At 45.9% G+C, this 18,577-nt stretch overlaps 1 protein-coding gene across 2 annotated transcripts in view; it reads right to left on the bottom strand.

Moving 5' to 3' along the window:
• Positions 1-18,577, bottom strand: part of Farp1 (FERM, ARH/RhoGEF and pleckstrin domain protein 1) — a 230,974-nt gene that overhangs the window by 52,504 nt on the left and 159,893 nt on the right. For both annotated transcript variants that reach the window (XM_070002707.1, XM_070002708.1), the window contains exons 5-9: positions 15,158-15,236; positions 7,696-7,793; positions 4,560-4,674; positions 3,361-3,508; positions 853-948 (exon numbers count right to left, since the gene is read on the bottom strand). In XM_070002707.1, the coding sequence (XP_069858808.1) occupies positions 853-948; positions 3,361-3,508; positions 4,560-4,674; positions 7,696-7,793; positions 15,158-15,236 (536 nt within the window). The remainder of the gene's footprint in view (positions 1-852; positions 949-3,360; positions 3,509-4,559; positions 4,675-7,695; positions 7,794-15,157; positions 15,237-18,577) is intronic.

Genomic DNA, 18,577 nt, shown 5'->3' on the forward strand with positions numbered 1-18,577 from the left:
CATAAACAGAAAAGCAACCACAGCTTCTAACATGCCCAGCAGTTGCAACTATTTTGGGGGCTGTCACAGCGTGAGCAGACGCAAGTCACAGACAATGTGTGCTGCTGTTCTTCCTGTCTAAATCAGCTCTGTAGAACACCAACAGCATTTTCCCTCAGAGAACCGTTTATAACAGGTGTTTCACTTCCTATTCTGGAAGCCATGGAAGCCTGCTTAATCCGTACTGTAGCTAAACTCTAGCCAAGACAGCCATGTGGGAAAAAGGACTGGAAGTCCCAGGTGGGATGGACTTCAAGGACGCTTCACCTAGCTCCAGTGTGGCCATTTCCAGCATGTGAACATGTCACTCTCTTGCCTGGCCCTGACCCCCATAGGAGACTCCGTTAGGGGACCTTTGGGTAGCCTGTGAGGATGAACGAGCTGTGTGGGAGGAGTGGCGGCAGCAGCAGGGACCGGAGGGCTGAGGACTGCTCTGGGTGGACCGGGCCAGATCCGAGTATGGCAATAACACCGAGGGGGATCTGGAGGTAGGATCAGGGACTGGACACACAGCCACCATGTAACTCAGGTTGTGTGTGTGGAGGCCATACGACCGAGGGGAAGGAGTTCTCTCCTTAGGTACATGCATGTGCAGCCATTTTATCCTCTCTCTCTGGGGGACCAAACACAGCAGCAGTGGAGGTCACAGGCCCTGGGATATAATCGTCCACGTAGATGCTTCATAGTCCAGCTTTCCAAAAGCTGAGGGAAGCAGTTGTCCTTCGCTTCCAGGTAAGCCCAGCTGAGCACAGACTTCATCTTCTGACACTGGTAGGCTGCCTGGGGTCCCCTGTGTACCCCCACGCCACTTACATTTGCATCAGGGCGGAGCTTGATGAGAAAGCGCTTCCTCTTGAAGCTCAGCTTCCGTACCTTGGCCCAGTTGAAGGCATTGATCTTAGTGAAACCCTACAAGGTAAGAGAGAAGCCAGTGAGCCTGAACCTGCAGAACAGGAAACATGGGGACCAAGGGCAGAGGGCAGAGGCTGTTCAATCACTCAGGAAAACATCTTTTGAGGAGGATACAAAGAGCCTGTGGCTATGGGTAGATCTGTACTGGGAGCTCATTAGTTCTCACTAATGACATGACTGGACATTCATGCTAAGACTGTGAGAGAAGGGGCTAGCCAAGTTAATGAGAGGATAAATAAAAATAAAACCATCACAGTAATTAGCAGCCATCATTTGTGCAGTGTCAGGTACCATCCTAAGGGCAGTATATATCTTATCTAATCTCATACAAATTCCAGAGACATAGATTTGTTATCTTTGTTTTACAGATGTAGAAATTCCAAGATAGATATGTTTTGATTTGTGACTAAGGTGGCAGGGAGAGGTGCTTTAGCCAGTAGCTACCGTTACTACATACATCCATTGTTTATTGGACAGGTGGGGAGTTGTAGGAAACAAAGTTAGAGTGGTAGACTCAGATTCCCACCTGGAGGAATGGTTCGATTACAAGCTGGCAATAAAATTAATGCCAAGGTATTGCCTTGAGCAAGTCTCCATTTTAGATGGTGACAGATACAATCAAATCAATTCCAAGTCCATCTCTTTCCCACTTTGTGATCTTCAGCAGTGTGGGAAGGGTTGTACCTTTGAAAGAATGTGGGGATTCACTATTTTTTCTTAACAGACGCAGACTACCAGGTAAGAAACGGTCAGGAAAATCATCGCCTCAAGGACCAGCCTGGCTGGCAGGATTCCACTCCCTCCCGCCCAGTGCGCCTCCTAAATGCGATTCTGTAATGCTTGGCGTACGCCACGAACGCCCCACTGGTAAGCAGAGAATTGCTGTGACTCTTGATGAAATGTGAAGGGAGAACAGAAGCAAAACCCATGGGGCTCGTGACTTAACATTGCCTGAAATTCAACCTGTTTCACAAAAATCGCAAATGCTTTTTATAGATCCATTGAAAGGAAAGCACAGGTTCCTTGCTTGTGTTTAAGAGAAATGTCTTGTGAAAATATATGGGAGAGTTGTTATGGTTTGGGTAAGGTTCAAGTATACCTCCTATGTGTCAGACGCTTAGTGTGTGTGGCAATTTTGGGAGGTGGTGGCAGGACTTTTCAGAGATGGGGCCCAGTGGGAGGTCTTTAGGTCATGAGGTGGGAGAGGGGAGATTGTGGTAGGGATCATTGTAGTTCCCAAGAGAGTTGCTTTTCTGCTTTCCATTTGGTAATGTGATCTCTCCCTCTTGCATGTGCTCTACCCATGGTAATACTGTTTGCCACTGGGTAATTGATGCAGCTACTGGGGGGCCTGTGTCAGAACCCCCCCAAACTACAGGCTTCTTTTTTGTTACTCTCAAGGTATTTTGCATAACAGAAAAGGGTTGTGCGGTCTCTTGATTTCATTGCTGCCTTCACAAGATGTACATATACAAGAACTATGAAACTTCATGCTTGAAATCTGTGGAGGTATATCAGTAACGCCTCAGTGTAGCTACTAAGAGGACAACATTGAAAAACAAAGTGTTCCAACAGCCAGGTGACTATACCACCACACACTTAAAGAGACAGAGAAAGGTAGCGGCTCACTCAGGAGGCTCAGGATCTGAGGATTCCATTTGAAGCCAGTCTAGGAAGAAAAGTCCATGGGACTCATATTGCCAATTAACCAGCAAAAAGCCAGAAGTGGAGGCATGGCTCAAGTGGTAGAGTGCCACCCTTTAGTAAACAAGCCAAGCAAGAGTGTGAGCCTTGAGTTCATATCCCAGTACCAGCTCACAAACAAAAAAGAAAAAACATAAACTACATAAATTAAAAGGCAGAGAATCATTAGGTAAAATTACAGGTAAATACAAGTGCAGTTTATCTTTTGCTGCAAAATTAGTACAGTGTAAGGAGATAGCTTTCATAAAAGCTATTTATGAAAAGTACACTTTTTTGTTAAAGAGAGGTATCACTGAAGTGTTCCAAAAAGTTAGTTTAACCTAAGTTAGATTCAAAAAAAAAAAAAAGAAAGAAAAAGCTTCACATTACAACAAAGTGCCATCTCTGAAGTGTGAAAAGGTGTTTAATTCTTGGCATGGAATCTTCTTCAGTGTATTGTGTATTATATATACTCTAAGCACAAGTCCACGGAGAGATGCAGGTTTTGTGGTTCTACAAAGTCAGTAAACTCAAACAAATCTGTAGCATGGCATTCCCCAGCCATGGTGAAGGCACAAGAATGTGGAAGTGGGTAGTAGGGGAGATGGTGTCTTTCTCTTGTTCACATGAAAATAGCGACTAGAGTTCTTCCAGGGGCACCGGCATGGGCCGTGGGCATGGGGTTCACTTGCTAAGGGACGGGCACTGCGTTGTCAGCCTTCTCACCTGAAATACTAGAATCCCTGTGTTGGCGACAGCCAGGTTGATCTTGGTGCCTTCCCTGTCCTGGGCAGGGTGTAAGCGGATTCCATACATCTCCAGCCGCCGGGCCACCTCTAGGAGCTGGAAATCTGACTCTGCGGGTGTCTGTCCACTGACAAAGCAAAGAGAGAAGAGAAAGACCAGGAGATTTGAATTCCCGGTGTCTATTAATTCCAGATTAAGCAGCTTCTCTTGGAAAAGAAAAGGCACTTCACGGCGGCCAGTGGGGCTGCCCGATCAGATGGTCACAGCCTCCCCTTTGCTAAACCCAAAGCTGGGAAGCTAGAACAAAAGCTCTTTTGCTTGGGTAACACAAAACCCCCAAAGTCTGTCTCCCACACCGCCGGCCTTTTAGAATCTCAGTTTCCTTTAGGTCACATAAAAGCAAAACACCATAGTGTTAAGCAAGTTTTTAGTCACTTTCAAAAAGCCAAACTTGCAAGTAAAGTTCAAGGCGACTCTGCTACTGTCGCCATCGAATGCCTGCCTTAGAGCAGGAGAAAAGGCTGAGATCAAACCAAAGCCAAAAGTGGCACTGACACAAAGGTTTTGATTTTTATAATAGTCTTACATTATGCCAAGTTCACCGTGTCCTTTTCCCACTCTCCTGTTAAAATGGTAACCACAAAGTCCAGAGTTCTTACAAGCTTTGGGTATCTGAAAATTACAGCTCACCTTGGCTCCCAGAAAGGTAAGTCAGGATTTTGAGCCATTCCCTCACATGGAAGACCTGCATTCATTCATTCATTCATTTTTTTTTTCTTTCTCTATTTCTCTTTGCAGGGGTATTGGAGCTTCAACTCAGGGCCTTGTACTCTGTTCTTCTGAAGCCTGGCATTCTACCACTTGAGCCACAGCTCCACTTCCAGCTTCTTAGTGGTTAACTGGACATTAAGAGTTTCACAGATTTTTCTGCCAGGGATGGCTTCTAACCTTGATCCTCAGATCTCAGCCTCCTAAGTAGCTAGATTAAGCATAAACTCTAGCAACATGTTGGAAACTTACATTTCTGAGGGTCCTGCATGGCTTATAACATCTCAGTGAACTTTTGAATTGTTCTTGCTCTGGACTGTGGTTCTGTGTGGAGTGCCTGTGCACCTTCATCTGTGTATGCTAGGAGGCAGACAGTAACAGCTCAAAGGAAAGATGTGCATGGGACTTACATGTGGTTATGGTGAAATTCCACAATCTTGTCTTCTAATGCATCTTGCTGAGGTATGTACTTATTTTTTGCTAAGTGCTCTCTGTCCAAAGCTTCATCAAAGTCTCCAATCTCGGCTGCAAAGAAAGAAGAGAAAGAAAAATAAACCACACAGGATGAATTCTTCATAATGTATTAAATCCCCTAGCTAGTAAGCCGGAAGTGAGCATATAGTATCAGGTAAGCCCAGCTGGTGAACTGGAAGCAAGAATATAGTATCAGGTAAGCCCAGCTGGTAGGGACAATCTGAAGGCCTTGAGATAGTGGGGGAATAAGGGCAGATTCCACAATGAATCTGTCAACCTAAACGATGATATCTACTCATCCCTAACAGATGCAAGGAAAACAGTAGAAAGATGTGTCTTCAGTCATGCGTCCTTTTAATTTCTTTCTCTTTGTATCGTTTCATTTTTGAATATGTATTCTTTGATGTCCACATGGTAATTACACATTTTAATAGTGTAGTATGGCATTTCAATACAAGACCATTATGTGTGATGATCAGACCAGCACAATTGGCAAATCCATCACTTTCTCTGTGCGGAGAGCTTTCAAAGTTTCCTCTCACAGCAACTTCCAAATATTTAATTAACTGTTACCAGCCGTAGTTATCCAACTGTGCTATAGTACATTCAATGTCAGCCCTCCTTTCTTTCCTCCCTCCTGCCTTGAGGTCACTTCTCTTCTTGGCAGTAAATGCTGCGCATGTGGATGGTTGCCCTTAACTTTTAACTAGACTCTGGATTGTCAGGACTTCACAAAATCAACTAGAGAATCCGATGGGTTTTAAAGATGCTTGTTAAACAATTTATACCCTTGTGGTCAGAAATCATAGGTCACAAGGCAAAAACCATACATTTTTTCATCCACATGAAGTCTCAAGACATCCACATGAAGCCTCAAGACACTTCTCAAAATTGATGTCACGTGCAAATTGAAAGCACAGAGCTTTAAACTAATAACTGTACCTTAGCTGAACAACACTGACTGGAGCTGAGTTAATAGTGACAGGGAGAGCTCTGGGGAAAACACGCCTCTTCCTTCACATGTGAACAAGCTTAATAAAAAGGAGCCTAATGACCACAGCCTAATGACCAGAATCCAGCTGTTCTGGCAAAAAGCCAGTGAGTGGTGGCTATGAAAACTCCATTTCCCTTTGGCACGAGAAGCAGTCCATCACACTGGCCACGCACTTTGCATCTCAGACAGGGTGTGACTTCTGAGCAGCCATTCCCCACAGCCATGCAGAACACCTGCTTTGCCCAAGGCAGTGCCAGCCCACCTGGCATACGTGTGGGCCACAGACAAAATCTTCCCTCACGAACAGCTTCCTCCTGTCGTGACCACTAACTAGTGCCATTAGTGTAAGGAGCGCGCCCTCATTTTTTAAGACATTGTCCTTCCCTGATGACAGTAAAATGGATGCCCTCCATCCTGGAAGGCAGTCAGAAGCAAGGGGCCTCCTGGGCGGGTAGCCAGAGGTATCAGTTGCTTTAACAATGGCAGCTCTGATCTTTCTGCAACGCCAATTGGTCTCAAGAAAATACAGTGGGTTCTTGTTATGATTTAGAGTCACAACTTAGTGATGACTCAATTGTTGCTTCCAGAGGGAAATCAGGGTTAGATTAGTGCAAAACTTTTGAAAGTACTTTCATGAACTGTTGTTTTTGTGTTTCAGCTGAAAGATACCCATCTTGCAGAGCATGCATTACTGAGCCATTCACACTGAACTCTGCCAATGGCAGAGCTAACTCGAGCTTGAATGAAGCTCATCCACCACATACATTTTCTCCATAAAAGGCTCATAAAACCACGCTTAGGGACACTAGACGGCACTTGAGCATGGTACTTAGGGGCCAATTTAAACAGTTCAATCACCAATAACAACACAAAAATTCAGAAGGCATGGCAGTAAATAGTCTACAGAAAGGAACGTTAACAAGATGAGAGCAGAAATGTGAAGGCAAACCTGTGCCCTGTGGGAAATGTGTGACACATGGACTCATAGATCACCATCAAGTATGTCTGCAAATGACCACAGAAGGGGACAGAGACTGTTTTGGGGGGGGTACATATGAGTGGTTGATTTGGTAATTACAGAATCTGAAAGTGATGAAGTTTTTTGTGGCTTTATGTTCAGACTTCTATGTGTGTGTGTTTGTGTGTGCACGCATGCGCACGCACACATGCACATGTGCATGTGTGTGTGTACTCTACCACTTGAGCCACACCTCCTCCTCTGGCTTTTCGGTAGTAAACTGGAGATAGTTTCACAAACTATCTTGCCTGGGCTGCCTTTGAACTACACTCTTCAGATCTCAGCCTCCTGAATAACTAAGATTAATGGTGTGAGCTAATGCAGTCAGCTATGTTCAGGTTTCTTCACATTGGATTTACTGAAGTACCCTTTACCATAACTAAACAGAAAAGAGGCATTCCAGCATAGCATAGGACTACCAACCCTTCTGATTCCTAAGCACTCTGCTATGGGAAACAACTTGAGGGAGAAATGAAACCTGTAGTTGTTTTATGTCCTCATGGGCCATGTTTGATAATGAAGATAAAATCAAGGACAAGGCAGAAGCAGTTTGTTCTATTTGGCCACTGAGACCTCAAATGCATGTTCATAATAAGCACAGAAGTTCTAAGCTGATGTTTGGGGCTCTGCATATGAAAATGAGTTTGGACAACTGTCTTCTAGGCATAGCTAACAAAAGCTAGCAAAAAGCTATTCTTTTTTTTTTTTGGTTCCACTGCTGAGGCTTGAATTCAGGACCCTGAACTCTTGCTTGGCTTTTTCCACTCAAAGCTGGCACTCTACCACTTCACACCTCTACTTTTGGGGGGTTAAGAGAGAAGAGTTTCATAGACTTTTCTGTCCAGAATGACTTCAGACCTCAACGCTCAGATCTCATCCTCCTGAGTAGCTAGGATTGCAGGTGTGAGGCACCAGCACCTGACTAACAAAGCCATTCTGTGGTTATTTGGTGAGCTATTGTGTGTGTGGGGAGGGGGGGGGAAGGGAGAATCCCCTCCACTCCCTTCTTCCCCTCAATCAGCTCATACGGGTGTTTTGGAAGGAGACCAGCAGAACTTACATTGCACAATGTGTGAGATCAGGAGAGCAGCACTGGTGTCGTTACACGTCAGCCTGCCCTGAGCCAAGTCCTGCTTCACCTGCAGAGCAAACAGGTACCTGCAAAGGTCAACAGAGACAGGTGTCACTGGAGGGGGGTAGCCAGCGTACACTGTGAGCACCTGGACGGGAGGCTGGGCCAGTCACTGCAGGGTCACAACCCCCTCCGCAAAAAATACAAAGAAGGGCACACAGGCTGTCACTCACTCCTCACATAGAGCAGACTGTGCTTCATTCTGTACAGAGAGGCAAAAAGAAAATGTCAAGACTGTTTAGGGAAAAACCAGTGTGAGGAGTGGCAGGGGGCCAAGGGGTGGCAAAGGGATGTGACTATTACAGAAGTGTACACACACACACACACACACACACACACACACACACACACACACACACACACACACACACACACACACACACACACACACACACACACACACACACACACACAAATACTCTTAAAAGAGAAGGGAAGAGGACAGGGGGAGTTAAGGAAGAGTATTATAGAAAGGGTGAATTTGATCAAAGTACCTTATAGGCATATGTATAAATATCATAATGAAACCCGTTTGTACAATAAAATGTGAAACTATAACCTATAGCCTGCATGTGTGTGTGTTTGTAACATTTAAAATGCTTGCAGAATGATCAGTTAAATACTGAATGATTTGAACTGAATGATCGGTTAACGCTGGCTTCGCGGTTCAGCCAATGACAGCAGTGTGATTGTGGGGAGCAGGAGCTGCTGTGGTGCATGGGACAGGCCAGCCATCTTCCAGGGTGTAATTACTACCCACGCAGCCATCCCCATCTGCCTCACCTACCGGCTGTAAAACTCACTTTGAGTTCTGTTTAAATGCTTTTCTACATGGTGTTGGATAAAGCAAATCTCCATTTTGGTACAAAAGATGTATTTATACATCGAAGAAATTAAGTAAAACTGTGGGGGTATGAAAGTGGGTTTGAAAATATCTCTACGAGCTCGTGTATTTTTAGAAGGGCAGGCCCTAGTTCTGTGCACCGCCTGGAAACGCTTCTGTGGCTGCCCATAGCAACAAGGTTCTGCCCCTCAATCTTACTCATTTTCAAGAGCTGTTTCTTAGATAAACCAGAAATTCTGAGCTCACCCTCCTCCCTTCCTCCCCTCCCCTCCTTTCTTCCTTCCCTTTTCTTCTCTGGTCTTTTTTTCCTTTTCCCTTCTTCCTCCTCATATCCTTTCCTTCTCTTCCCTTCTTCCTTGTGCTCTCTTCTTTCTTATTCTACCCCTTTCCTTTCCCTTTTCTTCCTTTCCCTCCACTCTCCTCTTCCCTTCCCTTGTCATGAATCAACCAGAAAAAGGCAAAAGAATCTTCTGGAAAGGGCCTCTACTGGCCAATGCTGGGAGGACCTGAACAGCAACCAGAGGATTGACATGAACTGAAACGCAATTTACAAACTTTCCTAAGTCCATAACGATGCTCATAAAAGGAGAAGACAGAAAAAAAATCCAATGCTATCACCACTCAAGGAGCTGTTATTAAAGCAGCTCCTGGTTCCACGAGAGGCCGCTGCAGGCCGAGCACAGCTGACAGCCTCTCAGGAGGAGGGGGCTTTAGGGCAGCCAGAGCGCCCACTAGAAAACTCCAGTTCACAACACGGCAGGAGTAACCAGAAGTCTTCACTCCACAACCTCTGGAAGATATCACTGACTCTGGCACACGGTATCAATGGACATAAAAATCATTTAGGAGATTGAGTGTCCACACACAGCGGAACTCATATAATTTTCCTTCTAATGGAAAGATGTCACCATCATAAGCCAATGGACAATCCCAGCACTGCAAATAAAACACGAAGCCCACAGCATCACCTGTGATGGACTCCCATCCAAAATGTTTACTTGTATCCAACTTGAGAAAAACTCAGTTTTCAAGAAAATAAGACAAGTTAGAAGAATAAGCTAAATAGTACTATGAGGAGGCAATTCAACAAACCTAGGTGGCATGATATATTGTAGTACTCAACGGTACCATGAAGCAAAAAAGAAGGTAACATTCTAACTTAAAAAGGCCCAGCCAGAGAGAATGAGGGAACAGAAGACCAGAGGGAACAGAAATGTACTCATTACCTGACTCATGTAATCCCTCTGTACATTACCTCTATAATAACAATAAAGTAAATTAATAATTCTTTTAAAAACTGCCCAGCCAGGAGCATTGGCTCACACCTGTAATCCTAGATACTCAGGAGGCTGAGATGTAAGGATAATGCTTGCTTTTTTTTGGTCAGATGTGGGGCTTGAACTCAGGGCCTGAGCGCTTTTTGCTCAAAGCTAGTGCTCTACCACTTTAAGCCACAGCTCTACTTTCCAGTTTTTGAGTGGTTAATTGGAGATATAAGTCTCACAGGGACTTTTCTGCCCAGGCTGGCTTCAAACCGCAATCCTCAGATCTCAGCCTTCTCTAGGGTTACAGTTGTGAGCTACTAGCACCCAGCCAAGGATCATACTTTGTGGCTAGCCTGGGAAGACAAAACATAAAGACTCTTATTTTCAATTAACCAGTAGAACAGCTGGAAGTGGAGGTTTGCCTCAAGTGGTAGAATACCAGCCTTGAGCAAAAAAGCTAAGCTAAGAGACCCTGAGTTCAAGCACCATTCCTGACACTACTGGGGCTTGAACTGAGGGCCCCATACCCATACCCCATACCCCATACCCAAATAAAAGATTAATGCCTTTGAAGTCATTTTGGAAGTTGAATTTTTAAGAACTAAAAAATACAGTGGCAATTGTGCATATAACCAGCAAATAAAAACTTAACAAAACAGAACCCACTTCAGATCTAACAGGCCACAGCAGCGACCCTTCCACACGCTCCTCCATGCGCGCCTTGCGTCATGCTACCAGGCCCACCTCCTCACCCTCTCTGTCAATCAAGTCAAGGAAACGAACTGGAGAGGGGACACTGTCCATGTGTGCACCTGGGCTCCTGTGGATGCACACCACAAACCATCTTTTTCTGGATCAGATCGTGGTAACTGTCCACCAAACCCCACACTTCACCAGCTACAGGCTTTAATTCTGACCTAGGTCAGTGGTCCTTTTTCAACCAGCTCAAACACAGAGCCATGTGTTCACAAAGAAGTGCTCAGGGACGGATCTGTGATCAGGTGTGACAGGCTGGGGGCATGTGGCAGAATCTCCTGGAGGGGGAATGCCAGGTGCTAGAGCTCTGACAGCATTACACAAAGACCAGAAGGAGAACCTGTCACCCTCTGCCTCTGCAGCTGCCCCCTGTTCTCAGGCTGGGGTAACAGGAGAGGCCCCTTCCCAGTGCTGATGCTGTCACCTTTCTTAGTGACAGGAGCTGTAAGCTGAGCACTCTGCTGCAATGCTGACTTCAGACTCAGTGACACTTTCGGTGCTAAAAACGGAAGTGACTCCAGTCAAATGGACAAGAGCCACTGGTGCTCAGACACCAGTGGACAGGAGGAAAATGCAATACACTCATACCAGAATCGATGCCCATATGGAACTAGAATGACAAAACCCGATGAAATGGTTTTAGGAAGGAGGGAAGGCTGAAGGAGAGCGAAGGGGAGAGGAGATCGAGTAGAATGCATTCTACGTGTGTGTGGAAGTGTCACAACCCCCCCCCCCCCCCCGTACATTGTACAGGTAACATGCTAACTTAAAAAAATAAAAAAAAAATAGAGGAATTAATGCTGGTCAAGATGGGGAACTGGAGTGACCAAGGGGTTTGGCTTTAGGGAGTGTAAGTCCCATGTCACCCACCTATCGATTTAATCCCATGGGTTCCAATCATCGTTATTTTCTCATTAATTGTAAGTAATTTACAATTTCCCTGCCAGGCTATGAGGATCTAGGGGACGTCTTTTTCCATCCATGGCCACAGGCCCTGTTTTCAACCTGCATCCAAATGAGAACTTTTCTCCTTTATGGAAGCCTGGATCCTGATGTCCACTCAATGGAAGTGGTTGAAAATACAGGTCAGTAAGAAAGGAATTCAGCTGCTTGCTGAATGGCAGTGTGCAAAACCTCATATGACTTCATGGGAAGTTGAAGACTATTTCTGGAAGTGCAAAGAATAAACAGTAGATCTGGGAGTGACTTATGCTCCATGACTGTGTCCAGCCTCCAAGCACCGCAGACAGTCTCTCCTGACACCCCCAAAGGGCCTGAGGCCTCAGCAGGACTTTCTGCCTCTGCAGGACTTGAGAACATGGGAGTTTCACCACATAGGATGCACAAGGCTCCTGGGACGGCGTGTCTTGTGATGAACGGACAGTGATAGAAGCTGACAAACCAGTAGAAACCTCCTATCCATTTTATTCAATACTGAAGCAAAAGATTCTTCTTGGAAGAGGTTTCTACAGTAACAGTGCACAATAAGAACTAAATAAACAAATAAACTCACCACCTCTGTCCATACTTTCCTAACAGTTCCTCATCTATGAGTTTAACATTAGGCACTTTCCACTAGTGACAGAGAAGTTATGGGGGGAAAAAAAACTCCAACAGGCTCACTTGGCTTGATGGTAACAAGTTACATAGAGCTAGTTTTACAGTAAAACAGCAAAGCTCTAGAGATAATGATCCACAGAAACTGATGCAAAGTAATTTGCAAAGCAGAATCTTCTGTGGCAAAATAATGTCCCTTTCTCCCCACCCAAAGGGTTCCCGCCTCTAACTTCTTAAGCAGGAAAGACATGCAGTGATTGATTGGCAGAAAAGCAAAGCACACGGCTGGCCACAGGTTGGCCTGCTGAGCTCGGAGCAATGCATATGCCCAACTCAGAAATGGGGGGGTTTCCAGAGGTCCCTGGAAGACACCACACCAAAGCTATCTGTCACTGGGCCTGAGGCTCTACAGATCTGGCTGCTGTTTCTCAACAGGCTGCAAGCAGTTCCCAGAAGGCCAATGGCTTCTGCCAGTTTCTGGCTGCCTTTGCTTCCTTCAGTGATTTGCAGGTTGAGGAAAATAGACATTAGTGGTGGCTCATTGAGAAAAGTCCCTGCAGTGGGAAGAGCCTTGTCCTCCCCTCCCTGTGGAGTGCACACTGGTAAATCAGCTGGCCTTCTGGGAACAGCCAATGAGAGCCGACTGGCACCTTAGAGTCCCGTGACTGGAACTAACCCTAACTCCCCACCCCTCCAATCTATTTCTCTCCACCCTGTGGTATGGCTTTCAGCCCAATCTATTTCTCTCCACCCTGTGGTATGGCTTTTAGCCATCCATACCACCACCCAGGCAATAAGTCTACCCTCCCGGTGCCCCCACTGCTCTGCAGGGATTTTACCTCCAAGACAGTTGGGGCCCTGTGTCCATTACAAACCCCAAAGACAAATGCACCAGCCATTCTGACTGCCTCCACTTTCTTTGCTGCCATCAGCTCTGTGAGCACTAAGTCATCTCTTCCTCAATGACCCTGACATTCATTCCAGCTCCAGCGTCTTCATGGAGGTAGGTTGAGGGCACCTACCACACTGTCCTAGGTCCTCACTCCTTCCTTAATTACTGGAATGAATAGTACGTGTTCCTGCTGAGACATTGTACTAAACTGCTCCTTCACCCTGAGGTTTCCTCCTCAGAAAATGATTGCCAGATCCTCAGCACTTCCTCGAGAGGGATCTCAGACCCAGTGACCGAATGTCACCAGCCATCAATTTCTACCACACCATTCGGCTTTGGTTGCCAGAAAGCTCTTTCCCTTTTGCTTAAATGTTTTGTTTCCTTGAAAGTCAAGTCTGACCTTTCCATCCCAGGGCCTAACTAATGCCTGTGCACAGGGCACTCTTTCAGTGAATGCTGGTCACGAAACAAACATCTTTATCCCTTTGATACCTGAAAGCCAACTACCAAGATCTATACTGGAGGAAGGAGCAAAATAGATGACCTTGGCCTTTTTCTTTTTGATGATGTGCTAGAGTTCAAACTCAGGGCCACATGTCTTCAAGGCAGGAATTCTACTACTTGATCCATGTTTGTTTGTTTTTTTAACTTTTATTTATTTACTTTTTTAAGATGGGGTCTTGAGGGATTTTTGCTTTGTTTTTAGTCTATAGTCTTTCTCCCACATAGCTAGAAATGAAGATGTATTCCACTCTGCTCGGCTTGCTGATTAGATGGGGTCTCACAAACTCTTGCCTTCCACCTCTAGCTGGGGTTACAGGTATGCTCTACCACACCAGGCTGTTCTTGGTATTAATAAGCCATAGGTGGAAGGGGACACAAGTTATCATTTATAAGATACACTTGGGAGGCTTACCTATATGCTTGCTGCTAGCTCTGCTGTCTTTTGGAATGCCACCTGTCTTGTCTCATAAATGAAATGAGGACTAATAGTGGCAATGATGGTGAAGAGATGGTGACAAAGATCGCAGTGGGGAGGATAGGTAAGGATGGCAATATGACTAAGCATGCTATCCCTACCGGATCCTAGCTACTCTATGTATGACTGTGTCTCCTGCCAAATCATCTGTGGCCAAGCATGTCCTATCATGCTTATGGGGATGCAAGTGTTACCTAGGAGACAAGGAACTGACCACACATCCAGCTAGTGAGGGCAGGGCTGCGGTGGAAGCTAGCTGTCCACCCTTACATTCCCTCCCTGGGCCACACTTTCAAAGAAACTGATTACAGTTCACGCCAAATACCACAGCCAGGAGCCACAAAGATTCCAAAACAACAGCTAGGTTTCACAGAGGACAGTCACTTCCCACAACTCTCTGGATAGGACAACATAACGTGGGAAATGCTTTAGCAAAGCCCACTGAGCTTTGTAACCAAGTCTTTGTCAAAACAATTCCTTGCATGAATGAATTTTGCAGGTTTCTTGTGATAGTTATACACATGAATTGGATCAAATTCACCATTTTTGTATTGCTCTCCTACTTTCCTTCCCCCCCTCATTTTTAGCAGTGTTAAGTGGGATCATTTATGCTATTTACACACACACACACACACACACACGTACTTTGATTATATTCACTCCTATATTACCCTAATAATCACTTTTGTGTGTGTGTACTGGTACTGAGCTTGAATTCAAGGTCTGGGTGCTGTCCTGTGCTTTTTCTGGTTAAGGCTAGCATTCTACCATTTGAGCCCCAGCTCCATTTCTGGTTTTTCTGGGGCTGACGTGGAGATAAAAATCTCATGGACTTTCCTGCCTGGCCTGGCTTTGAACTGTGATCCTCAGATCTCAGCTTCCTGAGTAACTAGAATGACAGGTGTGAGCCATCAGCTGCCAAAAACAATCAGATCCTCAGAGAAATCAGACTATAAGGAAGAGCTGACACTTTCCTTCATCTTATTTTCAGAGGCAGAGATGGGAGAAAAGGGCTTAAACTGTAAAGTATAAAACATACTATGAAAATGCTTAATCAATTTAGAACCCATTCTCTTTTCCTTACCCAAACCACTCACCTTGTGAGCTCTTCTTGGAGTTGTGTGTGGTCAGGTGGAAAGAATTTCACCACAAACTTGACAACAACATGCTTTGGCCCTGAAGAATAATAACACAAACATCAAGAAGGTATTTAAGGATCTGTGTTTCAAATGCTATACTAAAGAAGACTTTATGAGATCTACTCCGTCAGACTGTACATCTCATTCTGAAATCCTGGAGGATACCTGCGGTGGCTAACCTAATCAACACCAGGCCACGGTCAGCACTTTATTCATAGCGTGGATAAACAAGAATCTGCTTTCCAAAACCACTGTGTTATACTGAACAACTAAACAATGTGGAGACTTAAATTATATTCAAGTTTTAAAAACAGCTATTTGTCTTCAGAAAACACAGCCTTGCCATGACACAGGCTGAACATGATGAAAACGTCCATCACTTTTGTAATTAATACTTAACTGTAAGGAATGGTGTTAGCATGGCCGGCACACATGGTTGCCAGCCCCAGGTACTGCCCTGGGCTCTGGTGTGTTAACACCATGGTGACGGGGTTCTGCCTCAGGTATATTCGCCAGAGCCTTTCGGAACAGCCCTGAAGCCATTCTTCCCAGCAGCTAAAACAAAACCAGGAAGTAGGTGGTAGGTGTAGAGGTATGATCAGATGGAGAACTTGAGAATTAAAATGGAACATCAAACAGATCGTAATTTGTGACTTTTGTGTTTTAATCTATCAAGTGACAATATAAAAACAGCCTTTTTGATTGATTCTTTTTGGGGGGTAAGGGAGGTCCCCAGTTCTTAGGCTTGAATTCAGGGTCCCAGTCCTAGGGCTTGAACTCGGGTCCTGAGTCTTTTCACTCAAGGATAGTGCTTTACTATTCACTTGAGTCACAGCTCCACTTCAGCTTTTTGATGGCTAATTGGAGATAAGAGTCTCTTGGACTTTCCTACCTGGGCTGGCTTTGAATAGCAATCCTCAGATCTCAGCCTCCTGAGTAGTGAGGATTACAGGCATGAACCCACCAGCACCAGGCTTATTCTTTTTTTTTTTTTTTTTTGAGACAGGATTTGACTATGTAGCCCACAGTTGGCCTTGAACTCACATTCCCTTAGTTCTGAAATTACAGGCATGTGCTGCACACCTGGTTACAGGTCTTACAGACACTGTGATCTGGAATGATAGCAAGGAACTATAATGAAATGCATTTTCTGTGGTACAGAGGATTTAACTCAGCCCATGACAGGCAAGGGGTCTACTAATGAGTTATGCCCCCAGCACTCTGAAACCCAAATTTTAAGTTAGTTTAGGCCAGGTGATGGTGGCTCACGCCTGTAATCCTAGCTACTCAGGTGGCTGAGCTCTGGGAATCACAGTATGAAGCCAGCCTAGGCAGGAAAGTCTGTCAGACTCTTATCTCCAATGAACTACTCAAAAAAGCCAATAGCAATGCTGTGGCTCAAGTGGTAGAGCACTAGCCTGAAGACAAAGAAGCTCAGGGATAGGCCCAGGCCCAGAGTTCAAGCCCCGGAACCAGAAAAGAAAAAAAGGATTATATTTAGTATAAAGTGTTGTCACATGCAAAAAGTAGATTTCATAAAATATCTGTAAAGACCACACATTCGAATTTAGGAAAAACAGAAATAAGATATATCATAAGGAGAGAGTGGATATTGGAGAAAAGTCAAGGTATGGACACAGTTAAGCCGAGCCAGGCTGAGCTTTTCCTGAAAAACTTAACAATGAGCAGAAACTCCTGCAGGTCTGTGCTAGAGCATGAAATCATCCGGGCAAAGTGAGGCAGGTGGGGGGAGTCCTAATCTCAGTCATCTTCAGGAAGGGTCTTAGAGGGGTGCTGGCATCCATGGAGACTGGAAGCAGGGGAGGGGCTTAGAGGAGCGGAAGCAAGGGAGGGACTTAGAGAGGTTCTGAGATCCATGGAGACGCAAAGGAGGGAGTTAGAGGGGTCTGGGGATCCAGAGGAGTATGGGGAATTCATGGAGACCGGAAGCCAGGGAGGAGCTTAGAAGGGTACCGGGGAATCCATGGAGACTGGAAGTGAGGGGCTTCGAGGGGTACGGGGGGGGAGGGGTGAATCCATGGAGACCGGAAACGAGGGAGGGGTTGGGGGGGAAGTGAGGGAGGGGCTTCGAGGGGTATGGGGGAATCCATGGAGACTGGAAGCAAGAAAGGTGCACGTGGTGGAGACACAGTAGTAGCAGTTTGACCCACAGGCTGGTCGTGGCCCTCCTACTGTGGATCACGCTGGGCGTGGCAGCGGCGGCCGGGGGCGTCTGGTAACTGACACCTGCGGGCCACCGCAGGCCCCTCAGGGGTCACCGCGGGGTCAGATGCCAGTCTCCTGGGCGGGGTGGTACCCAGGCCCTCGGGTCATGGCTGACAGGGGCCGGATCTCAGAAGGCCCCCAGGACATGGCAGACAAACCAAGGCCCTTGCTGCCGGGCTCCGGGGCTCACAGCTCTAATCCTAACTATGCACTAAGAGACTGTGAGCTGAAGAGTGTGGTTCAAAGCCAGCCGGAACAGGGAAGTTTGTGAGACTCTGTCTCAGCCAGAGCTGTGGCTCAAGTGGTAGAGTGCCAGCTACAGCAATAAAGCTCAGGCTCTGGTTCAAGTCCCAGAACTGGTGCATACAAGACGTCAACCTAAGCCCGTTCCTTCTTTCTTTTTTGTCGGTTGTGGGGCTTCAACTCTGGGCTTGGGTACTTGTGCTGTCCCTCAGCTCCTGAGCTCAAGGCAAGTGCTCTACCACTTGAGCCACAGCGCCACTTCCAGTTTTCTGGTGGTTGACTGGAGATGAGAGTCTCACGGACTTTTCTGCCCGGGCTGGTTTTGAACCGCGATCCTCCGATCCTCCTGAGTAGCTTAAGATTACAGGTGTGAGCCACCGGCACCAGCTACCTTAGACCCTTTTATTTGCAGCACCAATATCTGCTTCATTTGAATGATGGAAGATTGTCACTTTCTCTTGGCTAGCTCCACACAGAGCATGCTCCATGGTGATTACACCCTTATAAATATTTGCAAATGAGCCAGAGAGATTTCTTAACAATTAAAAAGTGTTCAATGGCACTATGAATTTCATACTCAACTCCAGAAGCTCTGGGTACATGAAGGGGCCATTTGAGATGGCTGAAGACAGATCCTGACCCCCAAAACAGAGAGGGACCATAAGTGGGGAGAGCCAAGCAAGTGTCTTCTCTTTCCTCAATCTGTCTTCCCAACACACAGTCCATATGTAAGCGGGACCCACTTGTCCATGAGAAACACCTGTCAATCAGGGCCTGCTTGTCAGTCACCAACACACCACACACACACACACACACACACACACAGTTCAAGCACCTTTCTTCAAACAGCACTCAAATTCTGATCTTTCAGGCTTTAGGGGGAAAAGTAAAGCTACAATCAATTTTATG

Source organism: Dipodomys merriami, unplaced genomic scaffold (genome assembly GCF_024711535.1).
Source record: "Dipodomys merriami isolate MVZ:Mamm:240054 unplaced genomic scaffold, mDipMer1.0.p SCAF_6, whole genome shotgun sequence".
NCBI lineage: Eukaryota > Metazoa > Chordata > Mammalia > Rodentia > Heteromyidae > Dipodomys > Dipodomys merriami.